This window comes from Anser anser (assembly GCF_964211835.1).
Source record: "Anser anser genome assembly, chromosome: 2".
Classification (NCBI taxonomy): Eukaryota; Metazoa; Chordata; class Aves; order Anseriformes; family Anatidae; genus Anser; species Anser anser.
The window spans coordinates 22,164,570-22,181,768 of record NC_139721.1 but is presented as its reverse complement, the minus strand read 5'-3'; the positions used below and the strand labels follow the sequence as shown (position 1 = coordinate 22,181,768).

Genomic DNA, 17,199 nt, shown 5'->3' with positions numbered 1-17,199 from the left:
CTACAAAGGATTAAAGTTAAAAATACATCAGAGCAAAAGAATTCACCTTTAAGTATGACAGTAATCCTACTCAGAGCAACTGAAACACTCTAAATTAAAAACTAAACCCACCTGCAGATTTACAGCATTGCCTCGGCTAAATCAAGACAAAGCAGATCAGGAAAAGACTCCTATCTCTAAACTAAGTTAATTGAGAGGATGTTTTATTAACTGGTGTAAGGAGAGAGGTACTTGTATCTGTACGACTGCTCTGAGCTCACAGGCTTGCCACCTAGGAGCCTTCAGAAGTCAGCCAGCATAACACCTGCTCAGCATGGCTTTGTAAAATTTAATGGAGCATAAGACAAAACCTCAAGGGGCACAGCTCTCGTTAATAAAAACAAATTACAATTTAAAAGTAAACTCTGCTGAACAAAATGGAAACTACGACTGGTATAATTTAGATTCTGAACTACGTGAAGATCTTTATTACTCTCCTGCATTTCTCTGTTAGAGGCCTCTTCTCTAGCTTAAAAATAAAGAAAACAATCCATTTACATAAAAAATCAGAAACTTTCTGATTGTTGAGCTAAATTACTGTTGCTGTAGTTTCTTTGCCACATGGCACTCAGCAGCTGCTCTGCTGCCTTAACATTCCACTCTCAATCCTTCAGGCCCCTTAAATCGTCACACTATAAATTAGGGACTGAAACTCTCACTTTCAAGTGAGAAAAATCAGAATGATAGATTGACCATGAATCATCGTTAGAAAAAAATGCAAGCTGCCTCAAATACCAGTTGGCTCCTTCTATCCTCCTCTCCATTCTGCTGGTTTCACGACCGGTTTATAATAGGAAACTATTTCTCTGTTGGTGTATGAGAAACCTCAGTAAGAATAGGAAAATGTTCTCATCACTTGATTTCAGTTATGTAGATTTTAAGCCATCTGCACAGCCCTACTACTTCTCGCTTGAGCGAGACTGCACACACAAGTGTTTACAGGATCATGCTCTGACAAGCACAGAAAGGAAATGGTGAAACTGCCTGCGTACCCGCTGATGTCAAAGCAGAAGGTAAGCAGAAAAGAAAAACATTTTTTCCCCCCTTTTAATTGCTTTCTGTTACCATATTCCTAGCCATCTCCTACAGCAATATTAAAAGAAAACATTACAGGGAGAACCAATTTGCAAAACAAAACTAATTGCATAAATGCTATTGGTTTTGGTGACCATAATTGACAAATGAGTGTTAGAAAAAGGTCTCAGTTATGAATCTCTCTTCTAAGCTTACACTGCAGAAAAATTTCATGCTATGTCTTTTTTCTTCTTAGGAAGTACAGCCATAGATGAATAATTAGCCTGAACTCCCATAGCTTAGTGAAGTATTGCAGCATCATGGGCAGAAAATTTCAGAAATTGCCTATTAAACAGCTTGCCTTTTTTGCTTTTAAAATATTTACTTTGCTCTAAAGCTATTTTAGCTTGTCCATAGCTGCAGGATTTAGTCATCTTCCTTGCACATTATGATTTCCCAAGCAAAACAAAGGGTTTAACAGAAGACAGCCACTGGTGAAAACAGCACTACTCACTCATGAAGTACTAACTAGTTAATACGTAACCACAGAAAGGTTAAATAAAGGTGCAATGTGATTTAAGTGAAAAGGTCACACGCTTGCTCATTAAATAGAAAAGGGTACAGAGAAAACACTTCGGAATTTTATATAGCAACCCAATTAAAAGAAATGGTATTCAAGACATTTTTCCTTATGACGAATTACATCTCCTTTAGAAACGGTAACGCAGCAATGCATCCTACAGAAGAGTTTGTGCCACGCAGTGCAGGTGGATGTTCCTGTTCCCAACGTAACGTGGAAGTTCACCTTTGGCTGCACCTGTGGGCACAGCCACGGGCACGCTGGGCTGTGCAGAGGGCCAGGTCACCTGTGCTGGGCCACAGGGGGAGAGCTCTGCCTCCTGGCAGAGAAAAGAAATTTCAGTTGGGAACCTACTTTGGGCCTCTGCTTCCAGATCTGCAGCAACCGTATGAGATAAGAAGCAGACACCTTAAATCAGACACTGTTCTTCAAAAGTGAAGCTCATGGTTTTCAGAAAGAGTAACTGTTATTTTCCATGGGTTCACATATAATGCAAAGCTTGGGGAGGGAGGATAAAAATCATTCATCTTAACAAAATTTAGCTAAAACGTGGAAAAAAAAATACAAAGAGGGAGGAGTGAAACTGTGGAGGTCTGAAAAGGCAACTGCTACAAAGGCATTATTTATTTACAGAGCAAACAGCACACAAGCTCACTTGCTTTTGCTGCTGTAGGCATCTGTTATTTGTTATTCTAAATATAATATATTTCAGACATTTTAAACATGTTCACAAACAAGCTGGGTAGTGCACTGTTTGTATGTCTGTGCCTCTCCCCAAGGAGAATTGCTGACTTCCTTGCCAAGCTAAACAATGTAACATTTATGAAGGTCAAATAACAGAAAGGAAGCTATGTTCATTAAAGGGACACCATCAAATCAAAAAGTGTAATTTTAATGTGGCTGAGCCTTGGTCCATGAGTATTTGTGTGGCAGTCCGTGTGACAAACGGCTCTCGGTAACATTTAGGAAGTTAGGAAGAATCTGCAGAACATCCAATACTTTGCACCAACGTCATTTTGACAATATTAAATTTTGTGTTTCAGGGCTTAAAGCAGTCTCTCTGACGAGTGGGAAAGAACTTCCACTCTGCTCTCAGGGAGTATTCTGCATGACTTCTGTAATTTTGTTGGTTTCAACTTTTCTGTTTGCTCCACTCAGAAAACAACTCCATCCAGATAGCTTTATTTTCCCCTACAGTGAAGGCTACGCACGTTTTGACGCAAATGGAACAAAACTGACGAGACAGAACTCCCTGTCTTTTCTGATATAAAATCCCAGCAGTTGTAATTCATCACCATTACTAGACAATATTAAAAATCATAAATTTAAATAAATTCAGTACGAGAGCAAGTATTCAAAGCAATGTTGCTATCCTGTTTCAAATATATGAAAAAAAAGCAGTACTGGAAAGTACTGCTGCATGTTTAATCTCAGTCCCATGTTCTGTCATACTCACTGGCAATTCAAGGGTTTCTGTGAGAGAATCAGTCTCCTCTGAAACTTGCAAGGCACTCTCTCTCGTCCAAATCACAGGAAGGTTTGGGTTGGAAGGGACCTTAAGGATCATTTAATTCCAACCCCCAGCCATGGGCAGGGACACCTCCCACCAGACCAGGTTGCCCAAAGCCCCATCCAGCCTGGCCTTGAGCACCTCCAGGGGCAGCCACAGCTTCTCTGAGCAGCCTGTGCCAGGGCCTCACCACCCTCTCAGCAAGGAATTCCTCCAACATCTAATCTAAATCTCCCCTCTTTTAGTTTAAAACCCTTCCCCCCTGTCCTATCACTATCTACTTGAGTAAAAAGTCTTTCTCCATCTTTTTTAAAAGCCCCCTTTTAAGTACTGAAAGGCCACAAGGAGGTCTCCCTGGAGCCTCCTCTCACTTCTTAGTATCACTAACATGTTACGTTCTGTGCCAGTATCATTTGTTAAAATTTTAAATTAGCCCAGTTCCACAAACAGACCTTTAGGAATCCATTAGTAACTTCCCCTAAAAACCCAATACTTTCCCTGAAACTGTTAACAGTTTTCCTTAAATCATCACTTCTCCTTTAACTACTGCTTTACCCACCGCAAAATTCTTATTTTATTCTCCATCTTCTCCAAAACTACTACCAACAGAAATTTCATAAATAGCACCATATCAAACCATTTATTCAAGTTCAGATAGATGAAAAATCTGCTGTCCTTCCTTGGCATCGACAATCCATCTTACTGAAAGCATGTTAGGCCAGTGTGTGATACTGGCATTTCTCACTTCACCCCATTTTCCCTTTGGGTTCATGATAAATGGTAGAATATATATATATTTTGTGTCTGTAACAGAAAATGAGTTATTTTTTAAAAAAAATCACCATAAAATGAGAATTTCAATTAGAAAAAGTCCTTTTTTTTCCCCTTACATTTGACCTATCTAAAGAGATTTTTCCAATTTCTAAGATCTGATTTCGATTTGGTCTGATAATACCGGGTCAAATTTGGTATTACCTGCTTTGAGGAACAAACGAGCAAGTCGAATCATAAAAATCTAAGAGCAATAAGCACATTAGTAAAGATATATCATACACATACATCATTTCCCCCAATAATTCTTTTTGTTTTGTAAATACCTTTCACTTTCAGCAGTCTGCATCGTTTCCAGCTTTGAGTGAGCTCCTCTGTTGAATCCTTTCACCTCTTGCTCCTCTAAAGATTCCAGCAGCCTAATTACATCTTTATTTACACCCCTTCGTTTTGCAAGAACAAGCGGTGTTGCACCTTGGTGATTGCTAAAGTAATGCCACCAATGGGCACGAGAAGAAAAGAAAATCTTAAAACAGGAATTTTGTAACAAGGCAACATAACACAGTGTAAAATTTACTACCCAGAACTATTTTCTGTCATTCCCGTCTATAAAAGTTATACCATAATTGACTATAGAAGAATATCAGTATATTTAGGTTTGAAATAGCACAACTCCTTTTCCTCCAAATACAATCAAAATTCCTAGTACTCTAATTTAATTGGAATCTCTGGGTATTGGAACAAAAAGCGTAGATTTATGGCAATGTTGGAGATTAAGCTTGATTTCAAGAAGGAATTGTGCAATCTGTTTCTTCATAGCTCCTTTTTCCATGTGGGTATGAGGACATGAGGCAAAAATGAAATAAAATACAGATGGTCCCTCTGCTACTTTTAAATACTGACTAGGACCAGAGCTGCATTCAGACTAGGGATTTTCACCAGAGCTGCTCGAAGCAAGAAAAAAAAGCACAGCCCATGAAGAATCTGGTCTGCCAATAACTAGTTTTGCTGACTTGAAAGCATTAACGAGGGACAAGTGAGAAGGGAACAGATAAAAAAACCTCAAAGGTTCTGAAGTTTCAAACACTTTTTTGCATGCACTGTAAATATGCAGAAAGTTCCACAAACAAAATAATTCAGTTAGAGCAGTGAAACAGCTAGCTGTTTTGTAGCTTGAGAGCTTGCATCTGAGCACAGGCATCTGACAGCTGCTGGAAGCCAGAAGGAAAGAAAATACAATATTTAAAAGAACAATATTTAAAAGAAAGGTTGAGTCACGCATTTTGAGGGAGGGGGAAACCACTGAAAGGAAGCATTGTCACCGAAGGGGTATGGGAATGAACTGGTACACATCTACTGTATTTTCTTTGTCTTATACAGTGCAACAGTTTAAACAATAGAACTGCGGTGGAGAAAATTCTTTTCAAGCAGTCAATGTGATTTTCTTCTTTGGTGCCAACCACCCACACCTGGCTGTCTGGCCAAACCAGGATAGCAATGTCATCACTGAGTCAGAATTAGACACAGCAGTCCACACCAGCAGCTGCTATTTTTATTTGCTTTGCTTGCTGCGCTTGGCCAGCAGAAGTGGCCTCTCATTGTTTTCCTGCCTTTTTGTTTTTTTATTAAGAGATATCTTAAATTGAATTGCAGTGCGTATAGTATCGCAGCAACAGCAGTTTTGTACACAATGCTTTGGAAACTGAACACATATAATACATATGCTGTTAAAAAAAAAAAAAGAGAAAAGCAACTTACCAAATATCAATTTTAAGTCCATTAGAAACAAGGAACTGGATGGTATCCACATGCCCACACAGGTGAAGGGCTGTGTTACCTTGGTAATCAGTGGCTAGTAGGTCAGCACCGAATTTGTGCAGGAGTTGACAGATGTCTACATTTCCTCTGGCTGCAGCAAGGTGCAGGCCAGTTCGGCCCCGGCTGTCACGAATATTTGGGTCAAAACCGCTCTCCAGCAGGCGTTTGGAATAGTTAAAATCTCCATCAATGCAAGCCTGCAGCAGTGGCACGTTTGTCTGGGAAGAGTCGTTGACGAAAACGTAGGACATTGTTCTGATTCTCTCTGGAGCAGATGACGAACCTGCAAGAACAGGTGGGCAAAGTGTCGGTGAAGCCAGGCAAATAAGTACAAAGCACACATTTGGAAGATTTCTCAGGTAAGTGAGTAACTTTCACCTAGGAAGAGATCACAAGTAGTAGAATTGATATTGAAGTATAAAACACCATAGATCAGAACTGAGAGAAGGTAGACAAACCACCTTTCATAGACTGGGAGACTACAAACAATTCAATTAGCAGATATAGTGACACTAATTGCAATTGTTACTAGCTATAAACAAACCTCCTCCAGTGGGACTTCCACCATCTGAACCTGAGCTTTGATACACAGTACAACCAGCTGCTGGAAACGCTTGGCAAAATGAATACTAATTCCTTCATTCTGCAAGAATATTTGTCAACTCTTTGCAGAGCATTATTTTTATAGAGCCACAGATACTCTTGTTCGGTCAGTAGGTTTTGTAGATGACAGGGACCAAGGAGAACTGATTACAGTATGTGAAACTGTCCACCAGAAAATGGAAACTGAAAATGAGTACAAGGAGGACAATGACAAAGCCAAGCAGAGCTATCGTGCGCTCAGCTGGAACCCCACCATGGAGAAGCACAGATGCAGTTTCTCAGGATTAATATTACATAAAAGATTAATTCCTTTTCTGTATCAGGAAGATGAATGTCATTTCAGAATGGATTTATTGACATTTTATGAAACATGACTTACATTTTGCAGAAGAGTATTTTAAGGATGATTCAAATAATGAGGGTATGACGACACTGTGGATTTATGGGACACAGAAAAGATGACTTGAAAACAATAAGGAAAAGAAAAAGGAATGACTGTGCAAGAGGATGGTAACATTGTGCACGAGGCAACAGTAAGAAAAATGAAAACATCTAGGAGGCTGGACAGCAAAACTTCACATTGCCTCTAAGAAGAGGGGAAAGAATCATATAAACTAGTGAAAATCCTTGCAAGAAATCTCCATACAGCCACCACACAGTTCAAGAGACAGGAAGGAGAAGCAATTTTACTAGATAACCTTTGAATTGAAAATGAAATTTCACATGAAATACGATCTCCCACTTGATCAAGGCTGGCATTTTGGGTTAAGGTGCCGCAGTGTCTGACTAACTATATGAGCCTCTTCTAAGGCTGCTATATGAAGATTTACATTTTCTCATCTATATAAGGTCTCCTTCCACACCAGTGCACTCATTCAGCTACGAGAACGGAAACATGGCCAGTAGCCAAAGAATTCGATTTAAAACCTCTATTTTCTTTTAAAGTTTATAAAGTCTGTATTTTACAGCTGTTCCCCCTTGTTTTAGATCAAATTCAAGATCAGAGCACCTACAGGAGTCATTTCACGTTTATACAACTGGTCTGATTAACAGTTTTGGGGCTGGCAGGGTTAATAATTTATATTTAAACTTTAATAGCTTGTATTTCCTATTTGGACAAACTCTGCTACATGTATCAACACTGCTTAGCTTCCCTGTGCAGGAATGCACAACTTTTTTTTTTTTTTTTTTTCTATCTTGGATACGGAAGAGATGGGAATTAACTTCTATGTCCTGGTATCTGTATAAGGAATGATTTTAGACAGAGTACATTCCCCTGTGCTTTAAGTTTTTGAGCATGTGATGGTATATCACTGGCCCAAGCACCCTTTCCCACGATCATCTCCAATAGCAAAAGTTCACCGACACGGCATAAAACGTTTCATGCAAGCCTAGTGTTATTTCGGACACACAGATTTCTTAGTCCTACACAGAAAGACGGGACAACATACCTGTATTTTCAACGAGTATGTTATAAAACCTTGGCTGTTGCAAAGCTAGGATTCCCAGTTGACAGCAGTTTCAATTTTCTCACGCACTTTCTACCCAAATCATAAATGACACGAGAATGCTTCTTCAACTCGGATAGTCCACTCCTTGCTGAGAAAAATATCAGGCCCCACTTTTGTATGATGTGATTGACACCTTGACATTCTGCACTTAATCTTCCCTAAAGCAGCAAAACCGTAAATAACTTAGAAACCACCAATGCTCGAGCACAGTAACAGCATAAAACCCTCCTTGTACTTGATAAAAAGATCGTGGCTTGCTTATGAAGTGGTATTTGAGTGCTTAATCCTGCTTAATAAAAAAAAGGCCTAGCATAAATCAACAGCAGAATACTATCCTGGAAGAAAAGCATGCTATTTGAGAAACTCGATGGCATGCTCTGTTAAACGTAAACTTATGTTTATGTTTTCGTACCAGATGTGTGGGCCTGGTAAAGCCTTGCAGAATTTCCTGTCACTTCTCATACAACGCTGACGAAACATCAGCTAATAGCAGCAGAACAAACCTCCACCACGTTGTCTTCTCGGGAGAGGAAGCACGAAGACTAACAGGTATCACGAAGTATAACTGCAAATATTTCCGATTCAGTATTTATCATCACTGAAGTGTTCTAGAATTCATCACTCAAGTGCATGAGACTAAAGCAAAATGTTAGTAATTTACTGTAAGAAAGAATTATAAAAAAACAACAACAAATCCCTCCTTCTTAATGCTTGAAGACTGCGGACTAAGCAAACGCATTCACAAGAAATCGGTACCATTTGGGTTGATTTAGCTTTGTGATTAAAAAAGGTTTTCGTACAAACACACAAACTATTTTACACATGGCTACCTAATATATGCCAGATATGAGCTGCACACGAAGATGGACTATACCATCTTTAAAACGCCAGTCCCCAAATAACAAATTCCTGCCTCAAACGTAATCCAATTTTGCAATATTTCCTAACAAGACTCAGAAAAACATTTACAACAGTCGACCTAATTAGAAATTTCTGAATAAGCAAACTGATTACATTTAAATTCCCAATATGTATAAAAACGTTATTGCAATGAATATCTAATTAAGTGTATTTAGAAAAAAATAATCCAAGGCATCCCATCCATTCTCTTTTCATTGCTTCTGAAGGTGAGGCAGAAACAAGTCCGCATCGCCCCAGAAGCTGGTACACCTCCCGTTAAGCACTAATGTCACAAAGGGCCTCACATTACTCGGTAAGGAGACACTAAAGCATTGCAAAATGAGTGTCCTGAATAGCCCTACAAATTACTACTGCTGGAGTTAAATTAATTTGGTTCAATAAAGGACTGCTCCTAAAAACGCAGCGCTATCTTCTGAACGTGTATCTTCTACATTGCACTCTGAGAGAAAGAAAAAAGTTTCACTGTTAATAACTTGTCACTGTGACAGCAAATTAGCTTTGAGAAAAAAGTAAATTCAAGTATGTTCTCCCAAGCAAGACGAATTCCTGCTAGGAAAGCGTAATATAAGAATACATTTTCCCTTGATTTACCCAACATGGATATTGAGCACAGTATAATTTTGTTAATAATTTCAGACATTTTGCAGTAAGCCACTTCTTCAATGATACATGCAGTTCAGTACAGGCTGAGAAAATCAAACTGTCCTGTTCTCAAAAGGAATGCTTGTATTAAGTGATTATGTGATAATAATCCACTTTTATCTATTAAAAGTCAGCTGTCTACCATGTAGAGCTGTAATACACACGTTGTCTAACATGCTCAAACCTGTGGAAGCCAAAGCCAGGAGTCATCTTGAAGAATTCCAAACCTAGAATTAGACGCAAGTTTTGTTACCACTTAAACTACCCCTAAATTTGCACTAACCGTGGATGGTTTTATTTTACAGTGAATGCATGGTTTTGACTCTGCCTTCTCACTAAGTTCCACAGTTACCAGAGAGCTCCTGAAAAAGGAGCCAGATTGCTTACGAGACAGATTCACTAACGGGACCAGAGTCTCTCCACCACAAAAATATTAATGGCCTTGATGAGCTGCAGCTCATCACACAGTCACTGCTCCATGATTTACCAGCTCTGCAAAATGACAGAATTTCCAAGAACATTCAGCAAAACTGACTGACCCAGTTTTTGGATCGATGGCACACCATCAGATCACCCAACAGTTGAGACTTCCCAATACTGAGAGACACGTTCACATCTAGAACCCAAACGTCAGTAAGGTTACCTCCAGAGGGACTGCCACTAAAAACAAATGGAAACTTAAAACAAAATCAGGGACCAAACCCACCTCCCCCCTCCCCTGCCTCAGCTAAACCCAGCACACAACCTGCATTGCCAGCTCCCTGATGGCAGACAGCTTCCTCTTTTTGTAATACATTTTTAGAGTACTCCAGTGGCAGCGGCTCGCTGAGCTCTTCCTCTCGTTTTTGTATGAACGAGAAAGGGCCCAGCTTGAGTGCTTTGCTTCAGCTGTAAGCCCATACTCTCTGAAGGCAAAGTTTCCGCTCAAACAGAACAGTAGCCTTAAAAATTACACAAACGTTAGCTGTCTTTGGGGATACTCGGTAACATTTTTTAAAAGATGTAATTTAATCGTAACAACGACAACAAAACCCACTGCCCTGCTTGAGTATCCTCTGAACAGCTTGTGTACCCTAATGAACTGTAAGCCCAACACTATTATTCTCTTTTCTGGGTAGGCTGAGGGAGAAAATCCTTGGTAAGCATTCTCGCACACTTGTTCTTACATGCCAGTTAAGAGAGAAGTCACTTAACTGAATAAATGTTGTATTTAGTAAAAAATCATCCGATTGATTACCATTTTTGATGTAGATAACGGTGGCCTTTCCTAAACAAGCTCCACCAACAGCTCTGTATCTTCTCCTAAAAATCTTCAGCTATTCAGTCCAAGTGGGTTAGAGTTTTATTTCTCCACTAATAGGGATCTGCTGCAAAAAGCAGCAGAGCAGGTTCAGTACAGCGTTATGCCTGCCTTACACACAGCTGTATTCTGTAGCATTTTCCCTTCTTTAGTTATTTTTTCAATAGTTCCTACACTTAAGGTATAACAGCAGGCTCTTAAGACCTACCTCTCCTTTTTATCTTTCTAGTCAGGGTACGTGGTAATGCAAGAGACCAATGGAAAAAAATAAAAGAATTATTGCTTTTGTACAGATCAGTAGATAATGGCATTAAAACCCGAGAACTTTGCTCATCATTGTACAGTATGTCAACATTAAAAGCTAAAGAATAAACAGGAGCTCACATGCCAATTCAGGGCTGTAAAATGTCTCCCTCAATAACACAGCACATTCATTGTGTATCGATGTCCACGGAATAAGGGAGCGATGGGGAAGAAGATCATTCTTTTCAAATACCTTTATTGACAAGGAGATTCACAAATGTCTTTTCCTTTCTGGACTCAACTGGCAATTCAATCGCATTACATGTTTCAGTGCACTTCTATCACATGCACAGTTAAGTATTTCTGAACCTTGCTCATTTTTTATCTTCTGTGAAAGAACTACTCGAGTAGAAAGGAAACTCACAGTAGTTAGAAACAGATGTTCTATAACTGTAATACCCCACAACCACCTCAGGTGAATCAATAAAGTAACTTCAGTATTTCCTCGATCGTTGTGGTCAGTGTGGACACACCTGCTTTTATAGGAAGTTACCGAATCCCTCACATTGGTCATAATTATCAACTTCTCCAAAAACCTTTATTCAAATCCCTTCTTTGGTTTTGCCGGGAACATGTAGGGTGCTAACATATGTCAATCAAGAATATCTTAAGTTCATTGCATTTTTTCTTTTCTTAATTCTTTTAAACGAACTAGAGAGAATTTGTTCCACTCAGACCGAAGTTTAAATTTGCTGCAGATCTTGAAAGAGTCTTCTGGAAAAGAAGGCAGCTCTGACCGAGCAACAGGACACCGTGAACAAGGGGCTAGCTGCAAACTGCAGATGAACGTACACCATTTTTATCTAGGAGAATACTGCCACCATGTGGACTGACAGACTCCTCTTCAACTGAAGTAAAAGGTACGATAAGATAATCCTAGACCCACGCAGACTAGTTTGTCTAGATTTCATGGCGTTTTCTGATTTCCTGAGAAGGAGAAAAAGAATCGCAGAAAAGTTGAGGCTGGCAGGGACCTCTGGAGGCCATCTGGTCAGCCCCCCTGTGCAAGCTGGAACACCCAGAGCTGCTTGCCCAGGACCACATCCAGGCGGCTTCTGAAGACAGAGATGGAAGAGAAACGATGGAAGGCCTGAAAACTTGATAAAAAAAATTCTGAAATCCCAACTGTTGTTCCTGTGTCACACAGACAGCAATCTTTGTTTAAGCACTGATCCTGTATTAGTAAAATGAGGACTTCAGGATATGTCTTTGAGTTCTGAAGACAAAGTTTTTTTTCCTACACTTATGCCTGTTTAATGAAGAGGGAAAAAAAGTCTAGTCCTTACACAGACAAACAGTAACTCTGATAACGGCAGGTTTGACAGGTTCACTAAAATGGGAAACCTCCCTCCTCCAGCAGGAATTGCCAGAAGCCACAGCTTAATCAGCTTTATTCCAGCAACAAAGCAAACTAACAATCGAGAAGCTGCCACTAAACCACTTATTGTTATATAGTCTATATTCTCTTATTTTTCTTCTTATAATGTGTATATTAGCAATATATGACCTTGACAGACATGACCGTTGTAATGCATGCATCATCAAATCCATCTTAATGGATGGTGAACAGAAGTGGGTCATTTTAAAGAGCAGAAGTCTCCTAACTTTGTATGTTATTTATATATAACAGATTATTTGACATTGCTTTTCAAGTACTATATTGTGCTGCTTGTTCATTACAGCTTATAATTTTGTATCAACAATACCGGTGACAAGCCAAGTTGCTGTCAGATATGCAACTCTTGCTATGACTGGATACAGTTATTTCTGCTCCAAATTTTCATGGTCACACAGTAAACCAAGAAACCAGTTTATCAAAGCTAAATTGTTAACTGATATATTTACTTGTTCCAATTATTCTAAATCTCCATCAATACAATATGATTTTTTACTATGTACTTTCTGAGATGGGGGACAGAGGTGGGGGAACTGCACACAGTTTTGAGGTGAACCACAGGTTATCACAATCACATGAAAAGATTTTCGGTTTTGTTCTTTACGTGTTTTCCAATAATAGTTACTATTTGATTTACCTTTCTGACTGCATTATCTATGGGTACATTTTTATGGAACCATTTATCATAATTACAAAATATTGCTCATTACTGAAAGCCCACGATTTCATTTGTAGAGGGCTCAGGAATCTTTTTACCCTATTTGAATCGCTTTACATACCTGCACTGAATTTCCTATGCTATGATATTGTCTACTTAGTCGGTTTTACAGCGTCCATCTGCAGTTTTTCACAGTTGACCTTATCTTTACTGCTCCTGTTATCAGCAAACACTACCACCTTGTTGCTCACTGCCTTTTCTAGGCTGTTCAGGTATATGCTAACAGTTCAGAACCCAGAATGTAATCCTGTAGAACTAAAAGTCTTCCACTGAAAAGACTTATCCTAAATTCATAAAAATGCCCACCCGAATCCAGCCCACCCAGCACTCTGCTTTCAAAAGCGGCAACCAGAGAAGCCTCTTGGGGAGAGGCTTCTCCAAGAAGCTTTTTCTTGAGTGGCAGCTGCCACTTTGGTCATGAGTTCAGCACCATGTAAACGCAGTTCAGATTATTCTACTCAAGACATCACCTTACCTTTATGCACACTGAAGCTCATGTGTCCCCCTTCTGCCCCCTTCCTTGGTTTGGGGATTTATTTTTGCCTCTCTTTAATTTTTCAACCCAACTATTTCTGCATGTAAGAGACCCTTTTTGTGCTTTAAGTGACTACTACCCTTGAAAGTTTCTGATAAAATTTTTTTGAATGCTTCCTGAAAATCCCAGTAACATATAAAGCCCATCACCTGCATCTACAATGCTACTCAGTACTCCTTGGCGGAAGCTGACTAGCCATAAATAGATCAAACCTCTAAAAACGTGTCCGCACTCAGGCAAAACCATCCCCTAACAAATGAAGACACAGCAAGGACAGGTATACACCTCTCCCTGCACTTCTCTGGTGAAGAAGAAAGGCAAGCACTCTAGACCATCCATGGGAAAACAATGAACCAGAAGTCTTTCCTGAAACCTGCAGCTGCCCTTCCTCTATCCCCACCCATTATGCCGATCTGATGCTGCAAGGTCTTGAGCGCACTGGGGAATATACCATCAATGCACATTAAAAGATTTACTCCTTTATGTTATAAAATTCTAGCGATGTAGCCGTGTTAACTAGATGTGAGAAATTTGTCGAGTGGCAAAGCTGGTGTTTCTACAGCTCTGTTCCACTTAAGATTCTGGTTTTAATTATACAGCTACACTACTTTCCCAAGTGGCATTTCTGTCTTTTACTCCGTTGATAATATTTCAAATGACTAAGCCCTACAGTACACATATGGCTTCTGTGAGGTACTGCATGAGATCAGAGTAAAACTTGTTCCCCGCCTACTTAGAAAACATTACCTTTAAATGGTAAAGCAAATGAAAACCAACCCGAACTTTTCAGTATTCCACATACTTAGTGAGTATCGTTGTTAAACAGTAAAGCAAACCTGAGCATTTCAGTATTTGTGATATCTGACATAGGTGCACCAACAACTGCAGTTTGGTGTAACAGGCACGTGCACCCACGGCAAGCTTGTCAGCTGGTCATCTACACTGATGGCACGCTACGGACGGTCTCCACACAAAGCTGACTGCATCAGGGATCCTGTATTTCACAAAACGTGTACAGACAAATGCCCTCTGAAATGCTTTATGTCCACATTAACTGACACATCTGGAAGCAGAGCACAAGTGAGACCATGGGGGAGATGACCAACAACAGGCTGATGGGAAAAAAAACAGAAAACAGCCCTCAAAATTCCAACATACCCAAATCCTTGCAACAGACCCTAGTATTTCACTCCGTGAGTAACTAGGTACCACAGCTCCTTGGCTGCAGATGAGGACTTCAGGGACACATGTATTCAGCAATTAACCGCACCGGATTAGACACTGGAGCAGGTGGATATGGAACTTAAGGCATCACTTGGAATCCCTCTCTCTTGCTGATGAGGCAACTCTAAATGTAGGATACCAAAACCTGCTGAGAGAAAACCTATTACTAAGTGCAGATCAAAACTGATTTTTGGAGTCCCCTCTTGCAGAGGCAAACTAGTGCTCCTCGGGAAGGAAGAAAGCAGATGCAGACACCATGCTTCAGGCTTTGACTCATCTCAGCTTACTCTCCAATACCATCTTCAGAACTCAAAAAGAGAGCAATTAGCCTGTGTCATTTTCTGTCACCAATTTTACTAGACAGAATGCAAACATTAGTAGAAATATTTCTTCTAAAAACCACACTTAACAAGTTCTTGTTAATAAACTATTTTACAAACAAAACAAAGATGAAAAACAGACCTAACGTCTACAGAGAATACTAAGCTTAGTCCCCTCCTACAGCAAGCAAAACCAATTACTTTTACAAACCAGTCACTTTCCAGCTGAAATATTTGTTGGGTTCTTGCTCCAACTTGATCTTTGGGAAGGATGCTCCTGAACATCAGTGCTCCAATGGCTAGAAATGTTCATGTTATTCATCTTAAAATCTACATTAAATTATTCATGTATCAACACCATTCTTAAGCTCAATCTATTCCCTTTACCGTGTTTACCTTGATGTTTCAATAGAAAGCAAAAAAGGCCTCTGTTCTGCAAAGATAAAGAGGCCAAATATTTCTTTCAATATAGACTCTTCATTTCCCCACCTGTCCTAGGCTTATCTTTACCTGTTCCACTTCACCTGTTCATATGAAAACATTTAACATTGTGTGAAGCATTCTAGCATTTTGTTCACAGATAATAGTAACTTCTTTTTCCAGTTCAACACAGGTCTGCATTCGTTTTTTTTCCCCACAATCACATATTTTGAAGCTACCCAATACATATTTTGGATTTGTGATGCTTTAAAATAATAATTTTTCTGTAAATTGTGTGCTTATGAGTTTACAACTGCAAAATCTTGCCCTTTAAATTACTGCATTTTATTTTAGTATTAGACTTCTTTCATTCTGTAGTTCCTAGGATCATCCAATTTTTCCTACATAGTACTGTTACCCTCTTCTATATTGCCGGTGCCTCCCAACTCGTTCATCACTACCAAATTTAAACAGTAAGTTTTAATTGTTACATCAACATCTTTATTAAGTATTTAATAAGACTGGTCTCAAGATGGATCTTCAAATAACTACTTTTATAATCTCCTTTTATACCCAGACTCGATGGTTTTCTTCTCAATGTTACTCACCACAATCTGTCTCTAGCTACTTCCCCATCCACTTTTTAATTCTGGTGTTATCCCTATCTTTTCAGCACAATAACAATTTCCTGTGCAGCAGCTGATCAGAAACTTTACTGTTTAGAAAAAAAAAAAGAGAACTACTTAATTTCCCTTAAAAACAATAATTATTTCATTGAAGACAATCTGAGGCTAGCTAGCTAACAAAAAACACTACTGGCAGATATATGTTACCTTTTGATTTCATTTATCACAGGATCATTTAAGGTTGGAAAAGACCTCCGAGATCACCTGGTCCAACCACCCCCCTGCCACCAATGTCACCCACTAAACCATGTCCCTAAGCACCACGTCCAGCCTTTCCTTGAACACCCCCAGGGACGGTGACTCCACCACCTCCCTGGGCAACCCGTCCCAATGCCTGACTGCTCTTTCTGAGAAGAAATGTCTCCTCATTTCCAACCTGAACCTCCCCTGGCGCAACTTGAGGCCATTCCCTCTAGTCCTATCACTAGTTACCTGTGAGAAGAGGCCGACCCCCAGCTCCCCACACCTTCCTTTCAGGTACCTGCAGAGAGCAATGAGGTCTCCCCTGAGCCTCCTCTTCCCCAGACTGCACAACCCCAGCTCCCTCAGCCGCCCCTCACAGCCCCCGCGCTCCAGCCCCTCCATTCCCTTGGCATCCGCCTCCCTCCGAGGGTCCCCTCCCCACCGCCCGGCGCCCACCTCGGCGGATCCCGCCCCGGACAGACCGACGGACACCGCTCGTCCCCCGCCAGCCCGACCGACGGACGCGGCCCCTCTCCCCCCCAAGGCCCCGCCGCAGCCGCCTCACCACCTGCCTGCCGCCGGCCGCTCCTCGGCACGCAGCGGGGGCGGCGGAGGGGACGCGGGCGGCCCCTGCCGGGCGGAGGCCGCCGCCGCCGGGGTGCAGCGGGAAATGGCGGCCGTGACGGGGCGGCCGGGCTCTGCCCC

General features: G+C 40.5%; 1 protein-coding gene across 8 annotated transcripts in view; it reads right to left on the bottom strand.

Moving 5' to 3' along the window:
- ANKRD46 (ankyrin repeat domain 46) overlaps positions 1-17,199 on the bottom strand; it is a 19,252-nt gene extending 2,053 nt beyond the window's left edge. Inside the window, exons 1-3 of one of the 8 annotated variants that reach the window (XM_083822615.1) lie at positions 17,060-17,199; positions 5,673-6,015; positions 4,241-4,399 (exon numbers count right to left, since the gene is read on the bottom strand). In XM_083822615.1, coding sequence (XP_083678741.1) covers positions 4,241-4,399; positions 5,673-5,983 — 470 coding nt within the window. In that variant the 5' untranslated portion in view covers positions 5,984-6,015; positions 17,060-17,199. Of the gene's footprint in view, positions 1-4,240; positions 4,400-5,672; positions 6,016-7,786; positions 8,150-16,233; positions 16,341-16,743; positions 16,768-16,792; positions 16,817-16,950 lie in introns of those variants that run through there. The other 7 variants (XM_083822616.1, XM_083822622.1, XM_083822617.1 and 4 more) reach the window with 7 other exon arrangements.